Below are 19354 nucleotides of genomic sequence, written 5' to 3'. Positions count from 1 at the left end.
GACTTGGATGAAGACTGAGTATAATTACTGGTTACTGGTTTCTCTTAAACAAATAACCTAAGAATAGTGGGACTAACAGGGGGGATTTCGTCTAGGAAGAGTACCGTCTCAAATGCCTTCAAGACCCATGACATTCCTGTTGTTGACGCTGATCTTGTGGCTCATGAAGTATTGAAGAACGGAATTGGTGGATGGAAAAAGGTTGTTTCAGCATTTGGACGGGGCATTTTGGAAACTGATGGAGAAGTTGATAGGCCTAAGCTAGGGCAAATTGCATTCTCTAATCCTGAAAAACGTCAACTTTTGAATCGACTACTGGCTTCTTACATATCGTTTGGAATCTTTTGGGAAATTTTGAAGCTATTGTGGGTTTTAAAGTTATTGTTCTTGATATCCCTCTATTGTTCAAGGTCAAGATGGACAGATGGATGGAGCCCATTATTGTTGTATGGGTCGATCCTGAAACATAGCTCCAAAGACTCATGTTGAGGGACAGAACAAGTGGGGATGATGCTCGAAATCAGATAAATGCTCAGATGTCACTCAATTTAAAGAGGGCTAAGGCAAACATAGTGATTGATAACACTGGATCACAAGAGAAGTTTAAGAGTGTGCTATTTGAGGTCACAAAGCCCTTGACATGGATTGAATTTTGGCTTCCTCGACAAGGTGCTCCATCTGCTCTTGTCTCCATCATCGTAGGTGTTCTTATGTTTAGAAAAGTTTATGATAGTGATAGTGAATTATACAACTTCAGAGTTGTACTTATTGAGATATTGATCTAAATCTCCATCTCTTTGATACAATTGATAAGAGAAGAACTTCACTATGTTTGTAGAAAAAACAAAACATAAGGACGAACACTCGTATAAAAGAAGTGCATGACGTCATTCTACACATATTCGGAAGCACAACATTAGTTTATTGCCGTCATCCTCTCCTAACTAAATAATTCCTATAAATGAGAAACTAACTAAAAAAATAATTATTATCTAGTTAGAAAAACATAATGGCTTAAAGTATTCTGAAAATAGTAGTCATAGAATTAGACATTAGGAATGCATTAGGCATACTGTCTTGGAATTTGATTATAGAGGTATTTAAATCAAGGTCCAATTTGCTACATCAATTTTCATTGTAGTCCGACCACTTTTTTATTTTTAATTGTAGTCCAACCACTTTTTTCGTTTTCCATTTTGTCCTTCAAGGTAAATAAAGGAAACTAATCAAAATCTCATAATTTTGGGACTTTAGTTTTCAATTTAAATATTCAAATTTTGAATTTCAAATTCCTTAAATCTACTCAAGGTAATTATAATAAATAATAGGGCATTTAAATCTATGTAAACATATCATGTACCTATATGAAAGGTCAATAAACGTCACTTTAACTCCAACTATCACTTTAGTCTGCCAGTGAATTTTTTCGATAAAAAAAGTCACATAACATGCCATTTTTTAAGGTTTATTTTCGTCCTATAATTTCAGAAAATTTCAACCTATATTCAAATCAAAGGTCTCACATCTCTTCAACATCTTAAAATAACCCTTGAAAAATGGCATGAGAGGCATCATGTGACTTTTTTTATTGGAAAAATTCACCGGTGGACTAAAGTGATAGTCGAAGTTAAATTTGAGTGACTAAAGTGAGATTTTATAAACATGAATGACCAAAGTGTCAATCAAGTGAAAGTTGAGTGACTAAAACTATATTTTTTCCTTTTTAAAAATCAATTGATTTCTAGCATACCTGAGCCCGAGGTATATACAGAGAAGAGGACCGAAAACTGATACCCGATAGTCTCTAAATTTCTTGAGAGTAAGAACATTGGTAGAAAAGATGATCCAAAGATTCAGGCTGATTGTAATAGAAAGGAAAAACTCGATCAATAGCAAGATTTGTAAAGATCATATCTCTGGTTCTCAGTCTTCCTCTAATCAGTTGCCAAGAGAAAACTTTTCTTTTATGAGGAATATTAAGTTTCCACATTTTGGTTAGAATTAAGTTTTGCTCTCAAGTGTTCTCTAGTTTTATTAGTTTGTATAGCAGATGCAGTTTTAATAGAGAAGTTTTCAGTACTTAAAGGGCCCCAGATAAACTGATCTTGAATTTGAAAGGGCCCCAAAATTGAGATTATTGGGATTGTATTGCTAAAGTCCCGCATTAGAAAAATGTAAAGCTAATAATATCGATGAGAAAATGTTATGCATTCCCTTAGTGTGCATAGATATAACAACAATACATTAATCAAGTAGTGTGTAGATCAACAATATGCATGGGGATTAACGTCTTGCTGCAGTCCGATCCCTTTGTTCTGCAATAGCCACTTCAACTCCAGCTTGGATGGCACAAGTAGAAAACAATTGAGTTGCACTCACAATCATGGTCATGGTCTCCAAAGTACGCTGTGTATCAATACAATAAGACCATAATTAGTTGATCACTACATGCAAATAATGTGTAGTTTGTTTTAAGAATCAGTGAGTTGAAACTTCAATAGTTTTCCGCATATAGCCAATGAAGTTTTACATGTCATATAAAAGCAAAGCATTCGCCTATTATCACGAACTTTAACAGCTAATGAATTAACTTGATATATTTTGTTGGCTTATATGTTTTTCTAAACATTTTTGTATTTTTTTTTTCCTTGCCTTTGTTTGATGTTAGTATAACCCTGGTTAATTTGCAAGTGGTTGTAGGTTGGAAATCTGAAGTAGTTCTCATTCAGAGTTTCAGATTAAAATAAATATTAAAAAAGAAAAGAAAAAAAGAGCAGCATCTTACCAAGTTCCCAGTTGTCCAACCAAGTTCAATCTCTTTACAAGCCAGTCTGAAACAAGAACATTGGAGAAGTAGTATATTGAATTATGGTGTAGTCAAGGTTTTCAAACAATCAGAGAAAAAAGAGCAAAGAAAATAAAGAAAAAGTAGAGAGTTTCATTACCCCATGGCAAGAAGAGTGAGGGACCATGATACAAGAGAAGAGGCAGCAGCTGTGTGTAAACTGGGGCCATCCCATTGAAAAACGTTATGAAGTCCGGTAAGGGAGGTGGCAATTCCAACAACACCGGCAATGAGGGAGAAGATCACAAAGAAACCGGTTGCCATATTCCCCATTGGGAAGTATATTGGAAAAATGCGCAATGGTATGGACAAAACAGATGCTGCATTATGCAATAAATATGCCAAAAGGGTTAGAACCATGATATTCAATCGGTTATCTTGTCAAATGTACCCAAAAAAGGTTACCTGCTTCACGAGACCTTTGGATCCCATGGTTCATTGCCCATGCAGCTATGACAGTCACAATGAAGAAGATAACGAGATTAACAAATAAGAGAATATAGGCTGCTGATTTTGCCCCTCCTCCAGCAACCATGGCTTTAGATTAAGATTGGAGATAGGTAGAAGACAACTGAATACTGTCAGCCTTCCAGAGGAGAGAAATATATACAATCAAGCAGTTTACTGAATGTTTTCTTGCTTATTTTTAAAGCCTTTCCATCATTGGGATTGCTTCATAGAGGGGCAAAGAATCCTTTTTGTTTATAATTCATTCAAGAATTTTGACTTCTTTCTCCATATCAGTTCTGCAAGGCAAGCACTTTACTGGAATAAAGTTTCCCTGCTAAGCACACAAAGCAAAGAATAAAGTTTCCCTTTATTTTTTTTTAAATTCCTGGCTATGCACAAACCATATGAGTATTGAATTCTCTTTTCCCATTCCTCCTGTGCATTAGAATAACTTGATTCTAGTTTCTTCCCCATTTCTCCCTAGTCTTATTGAAGAAAAAGATGATAGATCAAAGTCAAAGCTCATAAGGAAAGAACAGCTAGCCAACATGTCAAAATTAGCCTGTCAACAATGCAATACAGAGTTCACATGCCAAGTGAAATTTCCAATGAACTGTCACATGAATTTCATTATGACCATCCGATCAATCTACTAGGTTTCCTCAATATGAGAAAACCATACTAAGCATGAAAGGATCATTCACATAAGACCTTTATTTACAAAGAATCTTCTCGAAGCATTTAAAAGTAGAGAAGAAACACTTCACAACACCCAGCATTATTCCAATTGAAACAGCATCTTATGCCCCAGCGGATTATTGAACTTTGGTCTCTCAGACATTCAATGCTAGTTTTTGAGCAGCAAGAGCTTCAGCCTCAAGTGTTGGCTCCCACAAGATTGTAGTTTCTGCCAGCAGTGCGGTCACAGTGTAAGGGTCCATGTTTGAAGCTGGACGACGGTCCTCCAGATAACCTAAGAGAACAGTAGAGCAATATCAAAAGATTCAGCGATCCAGTCATGTACAAAGTCCAGTTTAATTTGTATATCTTTAGAGCCTGTGAATTCCATATGTTGACCTCAACTTTCACACACACACACACATATATATAGGTATGATATATGCTTTGATTTTCATGAAGCTTGGATGTGGTTGGATTTACTCACAGTCCTTCATTACAAATCCAAGGGTGTGAGGGCAAATGGAACGTGCATTCATACACTTACTAGTTGTTCTGAGGGATGCACAAACATGTACCACCTCCATTGGATTTGTAATGAAGTGCTAGGGATTGATCCAAGCAAGCACATTCAAGTACCAAAAATCCATGCAGAGAATCCAACATCATACTTCAGTATGATACATGTGGCATTGATGAAAGAATTGGAAACTTTTTCCTCCCTTATGGAAAATCATAAATTTGGTGCAATAACGTACTGGTTGTCTTGGAAGCAAACACAGAGAGATAATTCCAGAAAGTTTTAAGAATACTAACATGGTAAGTCAGAGCTCTTTGAAAATGTATAAAAAATATTGCTGAAATTGGTACCTTTTCCTTGCTTCTCAGTGTCACGACCAACACGGATTGAGGCACCGCGATTAGCCACTCCCTACCAGTTTAAGTTGAGGCATTTATTAGCAAGCTAACAAAGGAAAACATTTCGGCTCCTTAATCAAAAGATCAATACAAAAAGCCACCAATTTTAATGCATACCCAAGAAAATTGATTAATGCTGGCTGTTTCATGCTTTCCTGTCAACCTTCTCTCATTTCCTTCTCCATAGGCACTAATATGCTCTGTGTGGCGAAGTGACAGATTCAAAATTGCCTTCTTAATAATTTCGAAGCCTCCTTCTTCCCTCATGCTCTTTGTACTGTAAAAGCAATTATAATTAAACATTCTGTAGCATATTTTTGTATTTTACATACTTTCATTCCATGAATGTTGTATCGTCCAAATACCTGTAATTGGTGTGGCATCCAGCACCATTCCAGTCACCCTGTCAATGCAAAATGGAGGTTAGGTTCATTCATCCACGCATATCTACAGAAACCTAGGTACATAGGAGAACTCAAAACTATATTACCATAATTGGTTTTGGATCAAGAGTGAGAACAACACCTGCTTGTTCAGTGATCCTCTGTGATGGTAAGGGAAGGAAAAAAAAAACACACACACACAGTAGTTGAGTAAATCATAGAAAGCACCCAAGAAACACCAGTTGAATGATACCTTATGCAATACTGCCATCAAGTTTAAGGACGAGTAAAATGAAATCACCAGACTGAATCTGGTGGAGATCATTCTTGACCATTGTTGTCTTTCTTCATTGAAGTGACCTTTACAGTCTTTTACATGCCCAATAATAGATGGGAATGATGAGTTACCTCAAGAATGTATCTTGCAGCCCAGATATGATCTCCAGCTTCAATTCCCACACTAGGACCAACTTGAAATTCCCACTGCATGATAATATCAAGTATTATTGATGAACCAGGCTACTGTAGTTGAATTTAGAAACCAAGAGAGAGATATCAAGAGGAAAACCTGGCCAGGCATAACTTCCCCATTGGTTCCACTGATGTTGATTCCAGCATATAGACAAGCCTTGTAATGAGCATCTGAAATGTCACGGCCAAACGACTTGTCTGCACCAGCACCACAGTAATAGGGACCCTAAGATAAATAAAAATTGCATTGTTAGTCAGTAAAAATGCATGTTAATTATTTTATTGGACACTAGCAATTACTATAAACGTGAATATGTGGGCTGAACTGGCATGATGTCGAAAAGAATAACAACCTGAGGACCAGGATAACCTCCGACTGGCCAACCTAAAGGCCATTTCACGTTGGATTGAAGTAATGTGTACTCTTGCTCTATCCCATACCTGAGAGAGTAGTCAAAATCAGTATTTTCTCAGTTCAAATATGAAATTTGCAGATACGGTCAATACATAGAGGCTATTTTCAGTTCATGTTTATGGAACTTGGAAGTAAGACAAAATCTTTGAAGGAATTACCATGGAACTTCATCTATAACCTTCTGGTTGCTAAAAACCTGAGCAGCCTTGTGCCGTTTGTTTGTTGGGATAGGCTCGCCTTGGGGCGTGTATGCGTCACAAATTACCTATGTAAAACACATAGGATGATATTAAAGTTTTGGTCGATGGTTGTAATAGTGTGCCTATATATCTTAAGCTTTCTTCATATAATGTAATATTTTTGTATTTAAGTATTAGTATGATGCCTACCAATATATTGTTGCCACCACGAAAGGGGTCCTTGAATATCGCTTGAGGGCTGGGAAATAGAAAGTAAAAATCATGTTCGTGAAAGAATGAAGAGATACAACCAAACATGTAAATATGTAATCAAGATCTTACTATAAGATCACTTCACTGTCTTCACCAGGTGCCTGTCCGGTACTTGATCCATCATAGTTCCACTTTGGAAGCTCAGACGGATGTTCAACAGGCTTTGATATCGTCTGAAAATTTGTAAACAAAAACATACATCAGAATAAGAGTAAACAGAACCCTTTTCAAAATGTTATAGAAGGTATTAACATTCATCATACCCTTGACTTGCTACGCACATCGATACCAGACCCTCCGATCCTGTTCCAACATGGTATAACATCAAGATAGCTTTTTGGTGGTAAACTTACAGGAATCAATGCAAGAGCTTCTCTTATTACCATGATGTCCAACTTATAAAAAATGAGTGCCCAAATTAGCTAACTTCCATTTTGAAAATTTGGATTCCAGTTTCAATCCAGTGAGAAAAAAAGCTGAAAACTTTATTGATGGTATCAGATGTTAGCAGAGAAGATGAGACATACCAAATGTACTCGGCAATAATCTTGTCCGTGTATGGAGTAAGGTCCAAATTTAGTAAACCCTCAACCCTGTTTATGGTATAGTCTTCATACTTGGAGGCAAAAACTTTGAACTTAGAGCTTTTAACAGCTCCTTTCTTGTTCTGTTTCAACACTAGAGAACTCCACATCTTTCCTGTCATAGGACTAGAAGGGATTGAGCTCTTTGTAATTCTCATCTGCCATTGTGAAGTCGGAGCCAAAATCTGTGCCATTTTGGCCTACTCCTCACTGGAAAACATATAGTATAGGGGTTAGAAATCAGCCATATTTCAAGTGTCTGTCAGACACTTTGATCTAATCTGGTGTAGAATAAGTCACTCCGTTTTACAACCACTACCAAAGACTTCGAAAGTGGAAGGAATCTTATCATCCAGATCCACACCAACTCCAACATCGAACATCACATTTAATTAGGCAAAACTAAGAAACCTGAAACTATCATTTGGTTCTGCAACAACAGTTAAATTATAAACTTAAAATTGAAGGACATGGTCACCTGCTAAAACTTTTGCTACAGCTTACACCAGGAGTGATCGGTTTTTCAATCCCTGCCTTATACACTACTGTTTCATTAATTTAACATACCAAAATTTTCTACTTATATACAATTGTTTGAAATTGATTTCATCGCTTAATGGAGATCATTTTTTGTTTTATTTGGGCATGACTACTTCATCACCTATTCTTGCTACTCTCAACTCAATGTTTAGCTGTTCTTTGTAATGGCTTCTTATCCTAATTACCAAATCAGTTTGGCTTTATTAAGCTTTAGACAATATTCTCTTTGTGATTGAATGAATCATGGTTTAGGAAATACATATACATGTACATGTACATATACATATACATATATAGTGTACATTTTGGTATGCATTGCTTAGGAGCAGGCTAGCAGCATATTTTGGCTATCAAAATTGTTTAGGACGAGTGGAAAGGGGAAAGTTGACATGGTACCTAATAATTGGTAGGTCATAAATTTTATTGCTAGCAATAAATAAATAAAAAATTATAACAAAAATAAAAATAAAAATAAAAAACTTTAAAAAGCTAGGGACCTTCGAGAGGGAAATGACGTAAAAGACTCCACTGTTCATAAAAATGAGTGATCCAATCCAACTAAGCAAATTATAGTTTTATACCAAAGAAGGGAAATGATATGGTTTTCTTTAAATCAGACAAACTATAGCCCACCAAATGAGAAAAACAAGCTTATTATTTCTCCCAAAAAAAAAACGGAGGTAATTAAAGTCACCAGTTTTAGCATTTCAAAGAAGGAACAAACAAACACAGAAAAAGAAAATACAGTACTTCCTTTCAAAAAAAAAAAAAATACAGTAATTATCAATCTACCACGTCTCCAAGACTCAAACTTTTAGCAACAGTATCAGGTTCAGGCAAGAATGTGACTAATTGAGTCAGACATTGTTACTGTTAACTGAAGTCTTGACTAACCCACCATTCATTCACTGTTTATTTTACAGTCTAGTAGATATTTCTCTTGCTTCTCTCATACAAGGAAACAGATGCAATTCATGGAGAGTTGGAACAAAAACAAAAAACTGACCTGAGGAATGCTGCAAAATGGCTGGTTCAGGAAGGCTGGAACTGGGTTCTGCAACTTCAGTCGGAGACTTGGAGCTGCTTTTTAGAATGAGAGAAAATAGATGGGGTATTTTGTGTGGGGTTCTAATGTTCTATATAAAATAGTGGTTGATGGGCTACAGATTTGTTGCCTTTTCCTTAGCAGATAGGGGTGTCGATGAGTGGAGGAAAATAGTTTTTGGACCCTTAAGAGGCCCCAAGAGAAGCTTGGATCAGTATGTTAAAGATAAGGTCGGCAAATTCTTTTATTCTTTCTCCCCCAGCTCCATGCAAGGAAAGTCACTTATTTATTAGTTGTCATTTAAGAATGATGTTATTGCTAACTAATATTATGACAACTTATAAATGTAGAATCTTACACCAAAGTTCTAAATCTGGAATAGTACAGCAAATTAATTGAAGTTTGACTTGAGAATAAGAATGTATTTGAGAGAATGATGAGATAATTTTATTCTTCTCACAAGGAGGTATTTATATATTAGGGTTACATATACTAACTAGGTAAGTGCTAATTACAATTAAAGGGATAATTACATTCCTAATTGCATACAATAAGTACATTCCTAATAGAATAAGAATATTCTAAATATGATACATTGACTCACGCTAACAGTTTGTGTTAGATGCGTTAGTTGTCCAGACTATTCGAGCATTTTAGTTCGATGAATTCTGAATATATAAATTGGTCACAACTCACAAGTGTTTCGCTTTATTCATATATTCATGTTCTATTCTACATTCGGAACCTGCATAACATAGTATCAAACTTAAGGCCTCCTCTCCATTTTCTTTATTACTAACTAGCTCGGGTTGATTGTTTTTTACCATGTCAGAGACTAAAAGATCTTAACTACCGGACAAGAAAAATACTCAAATAGAAAAGAAAAAACAAACACTAAGAGTCTAAGACCGTAATTTAAACCTTATTAAATTGATAGTGTCTTCACTTCTTGTGATTGATAGAAGAAGGTTCAAAGAAAGCCATCTTTAGTTGTTGCTTTGCAAGATACATAATGAGGTTGACTAATGCACTATTGTGCCCTAGATACCACTCAAAATCCAAATTTTATTCAAGCAAATTAAGGTAAACTTGTGGGTGACATAGATGTTAAGCTGGTATTCCAGTTGCATGGACTTAAATTGGGTTGGATGATGCCTGTTTGATTCTAAAGCCGTCTTTTTTCTTCCCTTTGAATCCTTTTCCAATCCTCCATTGAATGGTTGGGAATGGTTGTTGGAGAAAATGACATATTTGTTGTGCTTTTGGGACCACTAGAGACAAGGTGTCACATGTACAGAAGACCAGAGATGCACATTTCATCAAATGTCATATATTGAAATATTTGATCATCCATATTCTCAAAAAAAAAAAAAATATTTGATCATCCACTAGAGTCACTACTTCTCTATCTGGTGGCTGGCTAGCTCAGAATATAAATCATCACATGAACTGGCACTGCGCACAGAGAACTCTTCTAAATTGGAGCATCTCCTACTATACAAATCAACTCAAAAGAGAGCATCTTGCTTAATTAGAACTCTTCCACAATACCAAAATAGTTGAGACTCTAATTTAAGCAGTCTAGTACTATAGTATTAACCGAATCCCAAATGACTTGAAATGCATTTCTAGTTTTATGTATTCCACTTTTAAACTTAAATGTCTAATCATTAGTTTTCAAAAGATACAAAAGATTAGTATGAGTTGGCGACTGAATTGATGGCACTAAAAACGGTTATAAGATTTGCTCTTGATGCGAGTATACTTCCATCGGAGATTGAGGTGGATAGTATTGAGGTTGCAAGGCTTGCTAACTCCAACTAGATGGTGTGATTGTGGAGGATATGAAGAAGCTTTTGCCCTGAAGTGGTACCCTCAAGATTTGTTTCCAACCCCGCTTGTGCAACAAAGTAGCTAGTTTCATTGTCAACAGAAATGTAAAACTATAATGAATCCAGGCCGGAATGATTTATGTTGTCAATAAATATCGTTTGAAAATTGTAACATATCTCATTTCTTGAACACTTGTCTCTTCTGCATATATGATAGGGATACAAATACTTTCTTGCAACGTTTATGGTCTTAGTGTAAAATACATGATTTTTGTTCATTGCTTTGAGATGTGATATAGTTGATATTGTACCAAAATCCTCGTTCCTCAACAAAACTTCCTAGCCATATTTTTCTGAAAAAAAATATATGTGCACATACTTAATTTAGATCCTTAATACAACTCGCATTCTTACTCAAACTATCCAATTTGTTTTTGCCTCGATACACCTCCAAACCCAAAAAATTTACACAACCAATCTTGGAAAAGTCGGAGCTGGACATTCTTCTAAAACTAAGGCATTTCTTTTAGACAACTATTTAAGTGCTTTCAAATATTTGTGCGGTAAGAAATACTTTCTAGTGATTTCTTAAATATGTGTCATACTGACATAAATCTTATGTGTTTCAAATAAAAGAACCAAAAAACGATAATAAGATAAGTTGAAGAAAAGCACTTAAAAGCATGCCCAAAGTCCAAGCTATAATAGATCATCTATTTTGGGCTAGCTGTGTGTGTCCTTTCTCCTATGTTTCTTTGGGTTTCCTGTTTTGGGTCCTTATTGCCTTAATGGTACTGTGTCTTTGGGGCTGAACAACATTAAAGACCCGAAATACAGAAAATAGAGAATTTCACAAATGGTCACTCAACTATGACTCGTTCGATACTTTGGTCACTGAAGTTTCAAATATATCACTTTGGTCACTCAACTATTACACTGTCAATCACTTAAGTCACCCAAAGAGTATTTTTTATATTTTTTTTTAAGGGGAAATTGTCATACACCCCAAATCCACCAATATACTTCTCATACACCCCACCAACTTATTTTTATTCCCACTCACACAAAACTTTCCACTTTTTTTCCCTACTTTTCAAAACCACTAACTATTCATCCCACTAATACCCCTCTCCATCATCATTTTCTTTTATCTTACATACTTATATTTTTTTATAAAACGTGGTGGGCCCATCTTAAATTTATTTGTCTACACTATAATTGCAGCTATACTTCATCCTCTATATTCAAAAGTAAGCAGTTAAATTTTACTATTTATAATTTCGATCGTTGATAAACTTGAGTTGATTGTCAACTGTAATATTACGAGCAAAGAATTGAAAAAAGAAAAAGAAAAGTTGAGAAAGTTGAAAAACTTTAGAGAAAGTCTTAACAGTGAAACTCCCGATTACTGGGATATCATCTTTAGAATTCAAACAAGAATCTATAAAGTTGAGCAGGATATTGAAAATATCTTATATACTCTTAAAGAGGAACAAAAACCTCTTGATTATTTGAGCATTGGTTAGATCCGCAAATCACTGGTATCAAAGCTTGTAAAATAGCTCAAAAGGGGAATCCCCAATGGGGACAATGTCTGAATTAATATTAGAGAAGTTGAATTCTCTACTTATATCCTCTGATGAGAAACATCAGAACCTACTAAAAGAATTATCTAGATGTCAAGATCATCTAAAAAAACTACCAGGTATAATCTACCAATTAGAAAAATTGAAAAACAAAATAGATTATATCAAAGAACTTCCAAAAATGGAAGAAGAAAAGCTAACAAGTGTTAGTAGAAAAATCAATGAACAGCAAAAACCCTGGATTCTATGAAAAATATATTGAAGGACAAGAAAGTGTCTACAGTAAAACCAAAGAAAGCTAATGGATTTAAACCATTAGAAAGACCAGATAAGAATCATGTTCCTAACATGATTTTTCTAGAACCATCTACTAGTCATACTAGTATTCGGTACGAAAGCCCGAAAGAAACAAGGAATATCAAAATGATGAGCATCTTAAGGAAAAAGAAAGGAGTACAACTCCTAAATGCTGAAGAGTTTGAATACAATGAAATCAAACATGAGGTGAAAAACTCCTCAATTCCTAAACTAGATTTTAAACAAATCTACAAAAGGGGAAAGTTTGAATTGATGGACAGCCATCATTTCAAAGTATTGGAATTTACAACCCCTTCTACAACAGAAGAAACAGATCTCTTGATGATCACTCCTGAAGAAGTTTCCAGAGCAAGAACAAAAGATTATCAATTTATGCATATTGGAGCAGTCCAAGTAGGCATAAAACTTCTTGCCCGAGAAGGCATAAACTGTTCAGTTCTATGTGTCTTACAACTTTACAAGACAATAGACTAACAGATTTTCAACCTAGTCTGTTAGGAACACTTGAAGCATTTTTATGCAATCAAGTGCCATACTTCAACCGCTTTCCAAACTTCTCAACTAGCTTGAAAGATGCAGCTCACTGTCTAAGACTAAGAGTAAGAGTCAAGACAAATGACATATCTATGAAAAAAGATATGCAAGAACTGGCTATGGTATACAGAATATATTATAAATTAATGAGTACCACAGTAGAACCCAAGACAAGAATATCCAATATCCGAGGTCTTACTACTGGATTCCTCACCAGCCAGAAGAACCATTCTCAACAGATTCACAAGGTTACTTGGAATGAAGTAACTTTTCCTATTGAATGGAAATTGTCTGGTCAGAAAAAACAGCAGAAAATGCCAAAGCGGCAATATATGAAAGCAGAAATACTGGAGATATCAGTCTAAAATTTGACGATCACAGAAAAAGTGAAGTTTGTCCTGAAAATATCATGATAAACAAAAATCTTCTTAGAAGAAGCTACAGCATTAGAGAAGCTAGTGTTAGTGGTACCAAATTCTCTGTTGAAGAACCAACAGAGCCCATCACTGAAGAAGAATTAGAATCTGATCTGAACAGACCAGTAAATATGCTTAGAGCACAAAAGCTCTATGATCTCTATGATGAAGTAGAATCCTGCGAGAATCCTAAACAATTAGAAAAACTAATCAAAGAAATGAAAATTTTCAATACAAGAAAGGTAAAAAAAATCCTTCCTTATCAAGATATTGAAATGGAAGAAGGAGATAGCTCCAAAACTTTCATCATTAGAGAAAAGGGAAAAATAAAACTCCCTGTGCAGAAAGCCCCCACGGGCAAAAAAGAATAGAGAAACTCTCAAAGATTTGTCCCAAAGGACAACATGCCTAGAGTTTCAATCACGAACTACAACATCTGGCTAAATCTAGACAAGGCGCTAGATAAAAGAAAAGGCATTGACTAATGGGTAGATAGCCTGATGATGGTCTCTGCTCTTACCCTTGGAAAATTTGAAGCACCAGATTTGCAGGTGTACTATGAAACTACTTTTACTGGGGTAGCTAAAAAGTACTATCTATCTTTCAAAGAAACTGCCAGAGGAAGAGACTGGCTAGAAGAGATAAAAAATTTAAAATCTCCATATGATTTTGCAGTACCCCTTTACGATCAATTCTGTGGAGATCTCTCAAATCTGAGTAAGAAGGCTAAAGAAACGGCCAAATCAAATATCTATGCTCTCAAAATTTGTGACATGAGATATTTTGAAGAATACTTGAATGAATTTCAAGAATATTACTGTACAATCAGCGAACTAGAGAATATTGATCTAGTCAACCTGTTGCATAGAAAACTCCCTGAACCATGGAGAACAGCTGTGAGAGAAAGCATAGCTGAAAAACCAATTGAAAGATTTTCAGTTGGAGGAATTGCCGACAGAATCAGACAATTACTATAAGAGCAATGCAAAGCCAATCTTAGAGCTAAAATGGCCAAGAAACAACTCAAAGGAGTTGAAAATTTCTGTTATGGAATATTGGATATGCCAACCAACTGGGGATGTCATGACTCCAAATTCCACAGAAAAAGAAAAGAAAAATATTACTCTAAAAATTTCAAAAAGAGTAATAAGAAAAACGATTGGAAATTTAAGAAAAGTTCCAATTTCAAAAAACAATAGGATGAAGATCCAAAAAAGAAATTTTTCAAGAAAAAGAAGAATCACCAAGCTAACCATCAGAATACTCAATTAGGCAAAAAAGCTTGTAGATGCTGGTTATGCAAAGCTGAAAGGCACTATGCCAATGAATGCCCAGAAAAGGGTAAAAGATCTGCTAAATCTCTATTTGAATCATATGAGCCTATAGTAGAAACAACAAATATGAAGGGCTACGAAATAGCCTATTCTGATGAAGAGGATGACGACAGGTCAGTTCTCTGTCTGGTCTGAAGAAGAAGAATCCTCTGATTCTGAAATAGATTCTGAAATAGAGTACTTAGAATCTAGACAGATGAATGTTCTACATGTCAAAAACTGGGAAGAAAGTAAGACGGAAGCAATAACGTCGTCTTATCAGGTGAACCTTGGTACATTCGTTTGTGACTACTGCTTATGTCACAAGAAGAAAAGACTTCCTATGTTCTATGAAAAGTCAAAAAAGACTTATCACAAAGAATGCTTCATAGCTGAAGCAAGAAGAAAGACCAAGAATGGCCTTGTCAGCCAATTAATAGAACAAGAATATGAAGAATATTTCTCTGAACAAAAAGAGAAAGAATTAGAAACTATGTTCCAAAAAACTGTGGAACCCTCCTCTTAAAAAAAGGAAGAAAAAATTGAGGAAGAAGAACTCAATACAATTATTGGACTAGTTGAAACAAAAATCGAGGAAGAAAAACTCAATACAACTATAGAACTGGTCGAAATACCAGAAAATATTCTAGAAGAATGTAAACCATTCATACCTCAGGAACAACCTCAAGAAAATGAGCTTTAACAATTGAAAGTCGTCTCTACTAGCAGATATAGCAACTACATAGAGATTGGACTCAAATTCCTTGATCACAAAAAATATCATCTACATGCATTTGTAGATAATGGATCAGGATTTACAGTTGCAAAGAGATTTGTAATTCTAGAAGAACTCTGGAAAGAAGATAAGAAGAGGAGCTACTGGTGTCCAGTTCGATGGAAGCCACCTAACCATGAGCAAGGTAGCTAGAAATGTTCATATCACCATTGGTGGAGGAACATTTGTTATCAACACTTTTTGGCAATCTGAAGGTCAAGAATCAGATTTCTTGTTGGGAAATGATTTTATTCTTCAACAAAGATTCATCCAAGATGAAGAAGCGATAGGCTTCAGAAAAGGAGAAAGTGTGTTCTGGGCAGACAGGCTTACACAAGCAAAAAGTGTGGTAGGTCTAAACTTTACTACCCAATATCAGAAATTGCAACAGAATAGTGGTGATATTACCCCCTACAAGCCCAAATTCGAACCGATACTCTAAATCAAACAACAACAAGAATTACTTGTTGAAGAATCTTCTGAAGAAGAAGAAGATGAAGAAGCTTGTTTAGATGAAGAAGCTAGTTTCATCCATGAGCATAACCTCAAGCACGTTCAGAATAAGCTTGAGTCTCAGAAAACTCCTACCCTTGATAAAATCAAGAAACTATTCGAACAAAATATTGATGTAGACCCTCAGAAATTCTGGGAAAAACACCCAGTGGTCTGTGAATTAAGATTACATGATATGAATGTCATCTGTCATGTCAAAGCCATTCCTCAGTACAAAGAGGAAGACCAGAAAGGATTCAGAAAAGATATTGAAGATCTCCTGAACAAGAGATTAATTCAACCATCCACTAGCCCTCATCATGCTCTAGCTTTCTACGTGAGAAATCATGCAGAAAATGTCCGAGGAAAAGCTAGAATGGTAATTGACTACAGAGATGTCAATAAGAAGACCATTAAAGACGGATATCAAATTGCTCAAGTAAGAGTACTGATCAACCAGCTCAGAGGAGCTAATGTTTTTTCAAAATTCGATACAAAGTCGGGTTTTTGGCAAGTCAAGATGCATCTTAAGAGTGTTCCTCTCATTGCATTCCGAACACCACAGGGACATTACGAATGGTTAGTAATGTCTTTTGGTCTGAAACAAGCCTCCTCAATCTTTCAAAGAAAGATAGACAACATCTTCAAGCATGTGGCTGAATTCTGCGTCGTTTATATTGATGACATCCTTGTCTTCTCCAAAAATAGAGCAGAACACATGAAACACCTCGAGGTTGTAAAGCTGATAGTGCAGCATGGAATTATCCTAGGAGAAAAGAAAATCTTCTTTATCCTCGATGAAGTCGATTTCCTAGGAATAAATATCAAGAATGGAATAAAACTCCAACCTCACATCCTTGAGAAAATCTGGAAGTTCCCAGATAGAATTCCTGATGCTAAGAGTCTAGAGAGATTCTTAGGAGTCATAATCTATGGGAGAGATTTCATTCTCAAAATCTCAAGACTAACAGCAATGTTATCTACTAAAACGAGTTCCAAAAGAAAATGGAACTTCACTGAAGATGATGAAAAAATAGTGAAGCAGATAAAAGCTCTTTGCAAGAATCTACCTCCTCTACACAACCAGAGAAAAATGATGAAATTATCCTCCAAACATATGCGAGTGATAATTACTAGTCCGGTGTTGTTCTGGCAAAAAAGCCTAGAACTAACGTTGAAAAAATATGTAAATTTTGTAGTGGCAAGTTTAGCCCTGCAGAACTAAATTATCCCATAGGGGAAAAAGAAATTTTGGCTGTCAAGAAAATAATTTTAAATTCTCCAGCTTTTCTTGGAAAACCCTTTACTGTCCGCACCGATTGTACTAGAGTAAAGAATTTCAAAAATTTTAAACTTGATAAAGCTGCTGATAGAGGAAGATTAACAAAATGGCAATTATTTCTTAACCAATATGATTATAATGTTGAATTAATTGCAGGAAACAAGAACTATCTTCCAGACGCCCTAACCAGAGAAATGACAATGTTCAGCCGAAAAGATGACGACGAAGGTCGCAACCCCAGAAGTAGAAGAATTGGGAAAGAACATGAAACTGCTGAGGATCCTAAATAAAAAATCCTCAAAAGATTCCTGCTAAGTCCAAAAGGACTAACCACAACTGATCAATCCCAGGGTAAAGGATTGGCTAGCCCGTCTCAAACGGCAGACGGTAAAGGCTCATCAAGACCGTTGACAGCTACTGCTTTGCCAAAAAGCAAACCAACTCCAACTGGAGTTATAAATGTTTTTAATTATGAATTAAGAACCTTTGCTGATCCTGTGTTCAGAACTGGCAGGAGGCTAGATTACCACCAGAAGGCAATCTTGGATAACCTCTTATTTGCCTTTCAAGAAAGAAACAGTGGTATTATGCTCCCAGCTCTGTTCGCATTATCTGAAGAACTCCATGAAAATGCTAGACCACAAAATGAAGAAGTTCATGTACAGCAGAATGCTGTTAGAAGTGAAAAAAAATCACTATCTTGAAGATCCAGAAAGTGCTAGAGTTCCTATCATAGCACTAAAAGAATCAGATTGGTTTGAATTCCATAATCAGATTGGAAGCCATAATTCAGAAGACTGTATTCCTCCAACCCTCTTCATTGTTGTAGGACCTTATGTTGGAAGATACGGAGTTAATGTTCAGAGTGAACATCCTCAAGAACACAAGTTTTGGCTTGTTGAAAATGGTTTTGTCCATAATCTATGGACCAAAACAAATGATGATCTCAAAGGCCTACCCCCTATCATCATCAACACAGTCAAAATGTCAGAAAAAATTACTGTACTCTTAGACTGAAGTTTAGATCTACTCCACCAGAATGGATTCATAGAACAAATGGTGAAGTTGAATACATTTTTCCTTATCATTATGTGAGAATTATTCAAAAAAGAAATCTTCAGCCCGCCTGTGTTGGATACAATGGCCAGCCAAATTCAATTATTCCATGGAGGAAGGCCATGTCTCTCGAATACATCAAGAAGATCATCCAAGAAGATACAACAAATACTTTCCTGGCAGCAGGAGAAAAAATAATTATCACTGCTTATGATCATCCTGAAGCAATCAGCAGTGTTCTTTTCATATCTCTCACAAGAAAAGAGATAGACTCGACACTGGCATGCTTATAGTGGGTTGAAAAGTTTGAAAATGACAACCACTACAAGATGTATGTAGATGCAGATGTCGAGGAAAATGCAACTACTGCCAGAATGGCCAGGATGGATAGCAACTCCTTTGTCCTTGGCCACAACTCAGAAACGGACTAGAACATGTGAAGCAGCAGGTGTAGAAAGCACCGAAAGTAACTTTGGACTTTTCCCAAAGGCTGCTTTTTGCTTTTCAAAAAGAAAGCAGGTGAAAAACATTTCACCTAAAGGAATCTGCTTTTGCCAACCGACCTCCATCATCAGGAGCACTCACGAAAGCAGATAATCACGGTGTTGTTCTGTACATTTTGATGTTTTGAATTTCAATTTGAGTTCCGCTCCCTATATAAGGAGCTTTAGCTTCAGTTATAAGGCATTCGAAAATTGAGAAGAATCATATTCTCTCAAAAGTAAGAAAACCATAGTAGCAGTGTGCTCTTTCCTTCCTGTCTAGTGTGAAGAAGTGTGTTTTCATTACAAGTAAGTATCTGTATTCATTCTTATGAATAGCTAAAACAACTTCTTAGCTGTTTACCTGAGAATGAGGCTCTAAAGTTTTAGTCAGTAATTATGTTTGAATAAATATTTTCAGATCGCTCATCCACGTTGTCATTATTTTAAGAACGATGTTTTAGTATTAATCTGTTTCTGCCTTATT

The 19354-nt window shown here is 35.8% G+C and overlaps 2 protein-coding genes and 1 pseudogene across 3 annotated transcripts; 1 reads left to right on the top strand and 2 right to left on the bottom strand.

Moving 5' to 3' along the window:
- Positions 1-7: 7 nt before the first annotated feature.
- LOC112199379 lies at positions 8-785 on the top strand (annotated as a pseudogene).
- A 1408-nt stretch (positions 786-2193) lies between these two features.
- LOC112197712 (membrane protein PM19L) lies at positions 2194-3433 on the bottom strand. The gene is made up of 4 exons (XM_024338511.2): positions 3251-3433; positions 2946-3165; positions 2786-2831; positions 2194-2406 (listed from the first exon to the last, which is right to left on the bottom strand). Exons 1-4 carry the CDS (start codon positions 3378-3380, stop codon positions 2284-2286), a joined length of 519 nt encoding a protein of 172 aa, XP_024194279.1. The 5' UTR covers positions 3381-3433; the 3' UTR covers positions 2194-2283.
- A 402-nt stretch (positions 3434-3835) lies between these two features.
- On the bottom strand, positions 3836-8891 carry LOC112197711 (glutamine synthetase leaf isozyme, chloroplastic). Of its 2 annotated transcripts, XM_024338509.2 has the most exons (14): positions 8743-8889; positions 7140-7406; positions 6876-6915; positions 6682-6785; positions 6550-6598; positions 6319-6425; positions 6099-6186; positions 5843-5971; positions 5683-5757; positions 5382-5435; positions 5257-5294; positions 5009-5168; positions 4844-4904; positions 3845-4268 (listed from the first exon to the last, which is right to left on the bottom strand). In XM_024338509.2, the coding sequence occupies exons 2-14, from the start codon at positions 7388-7390 to the stop codon at positions 4129-4131; spliced, it is 1296 nt and encodes a 431-aa protein (XP_024194277.1). In that variant the 5' UTR covers positions 7391-7406; positions 8743-8889; the 3' UTR covers positions 3845-4128. The 2 variants fall into 2 exon arrangements, with proteins under 2 accessions (XP_040373458.1, XP_024194277.1); XM_040517524.1 differs by lacking the exon at positions 5382-5435 and having other exon boundaries at positions 3836-4268; positions 8743-8891.
- Positions 8892-19354: the final 10463 nt, after the last annotated feature.

The sequence above is a fragment of the Rosa chinensis genome, chromosome 4, assembly GCF_002994745.2.
Source record: "Rosa chinensis cultivar Old Blush chromosome 4, RchiOBHm-V2, whole genome shotgun sequence".
NCBI classification, from domain to species: domain Eukaryota; kingdom Viridiplantae; phylum Streptophyta; class Magnoliopsida; order Rosales; family Rosaceae; genus Rosa; species Rosa chinensis.
This window is presented reverse-complemented; position numbering and strand designations above follow the sequence as displayed.

Coding starts and splice junctions, on each gene's coding strand:
- LOC112197711 (XM_024338509.2), bottom strand. CDS start 7,390: ATGGCACAGATTTTGGCTCCGACTTCACAATGGCAGATGAGAATTACA. Junction 6,426..6,549: donor GTGGTGGCAACAATATATTG/GTAGGCATCATA, acceptor TGTTTTACATAG/GTAATTTGTGACGCATACAC. Junction 4,905..5,008: donor GCATTAATCAATTTTCTTGG/GTATGCATTAAA, acceptor TTAAACTGGTAG/GGAGTGGCTAATCGCGGTGC.
- LOC112197712 (XM_024338511.2), bottom strand. CDS start 3,380: ATGGTTGCTGGAGGAGGGGCAAAATCAGCAGCCTATATTCTCTTATTT. Junction 3,166..3,250: donor CCAAAGGTCTCGTGAAGCAG/GTAACCTTTTTT, acceptor TGCATAATGCAG/CATCTGTTTTGTCCATACCA. Junction 2,832..2,945: donor CTCACTCTTCTTGCCATGGG/GTAATGAAACTC, acceptor TTCTTGTTTCAG/ACTGGCTTGTAAAGAGATTG.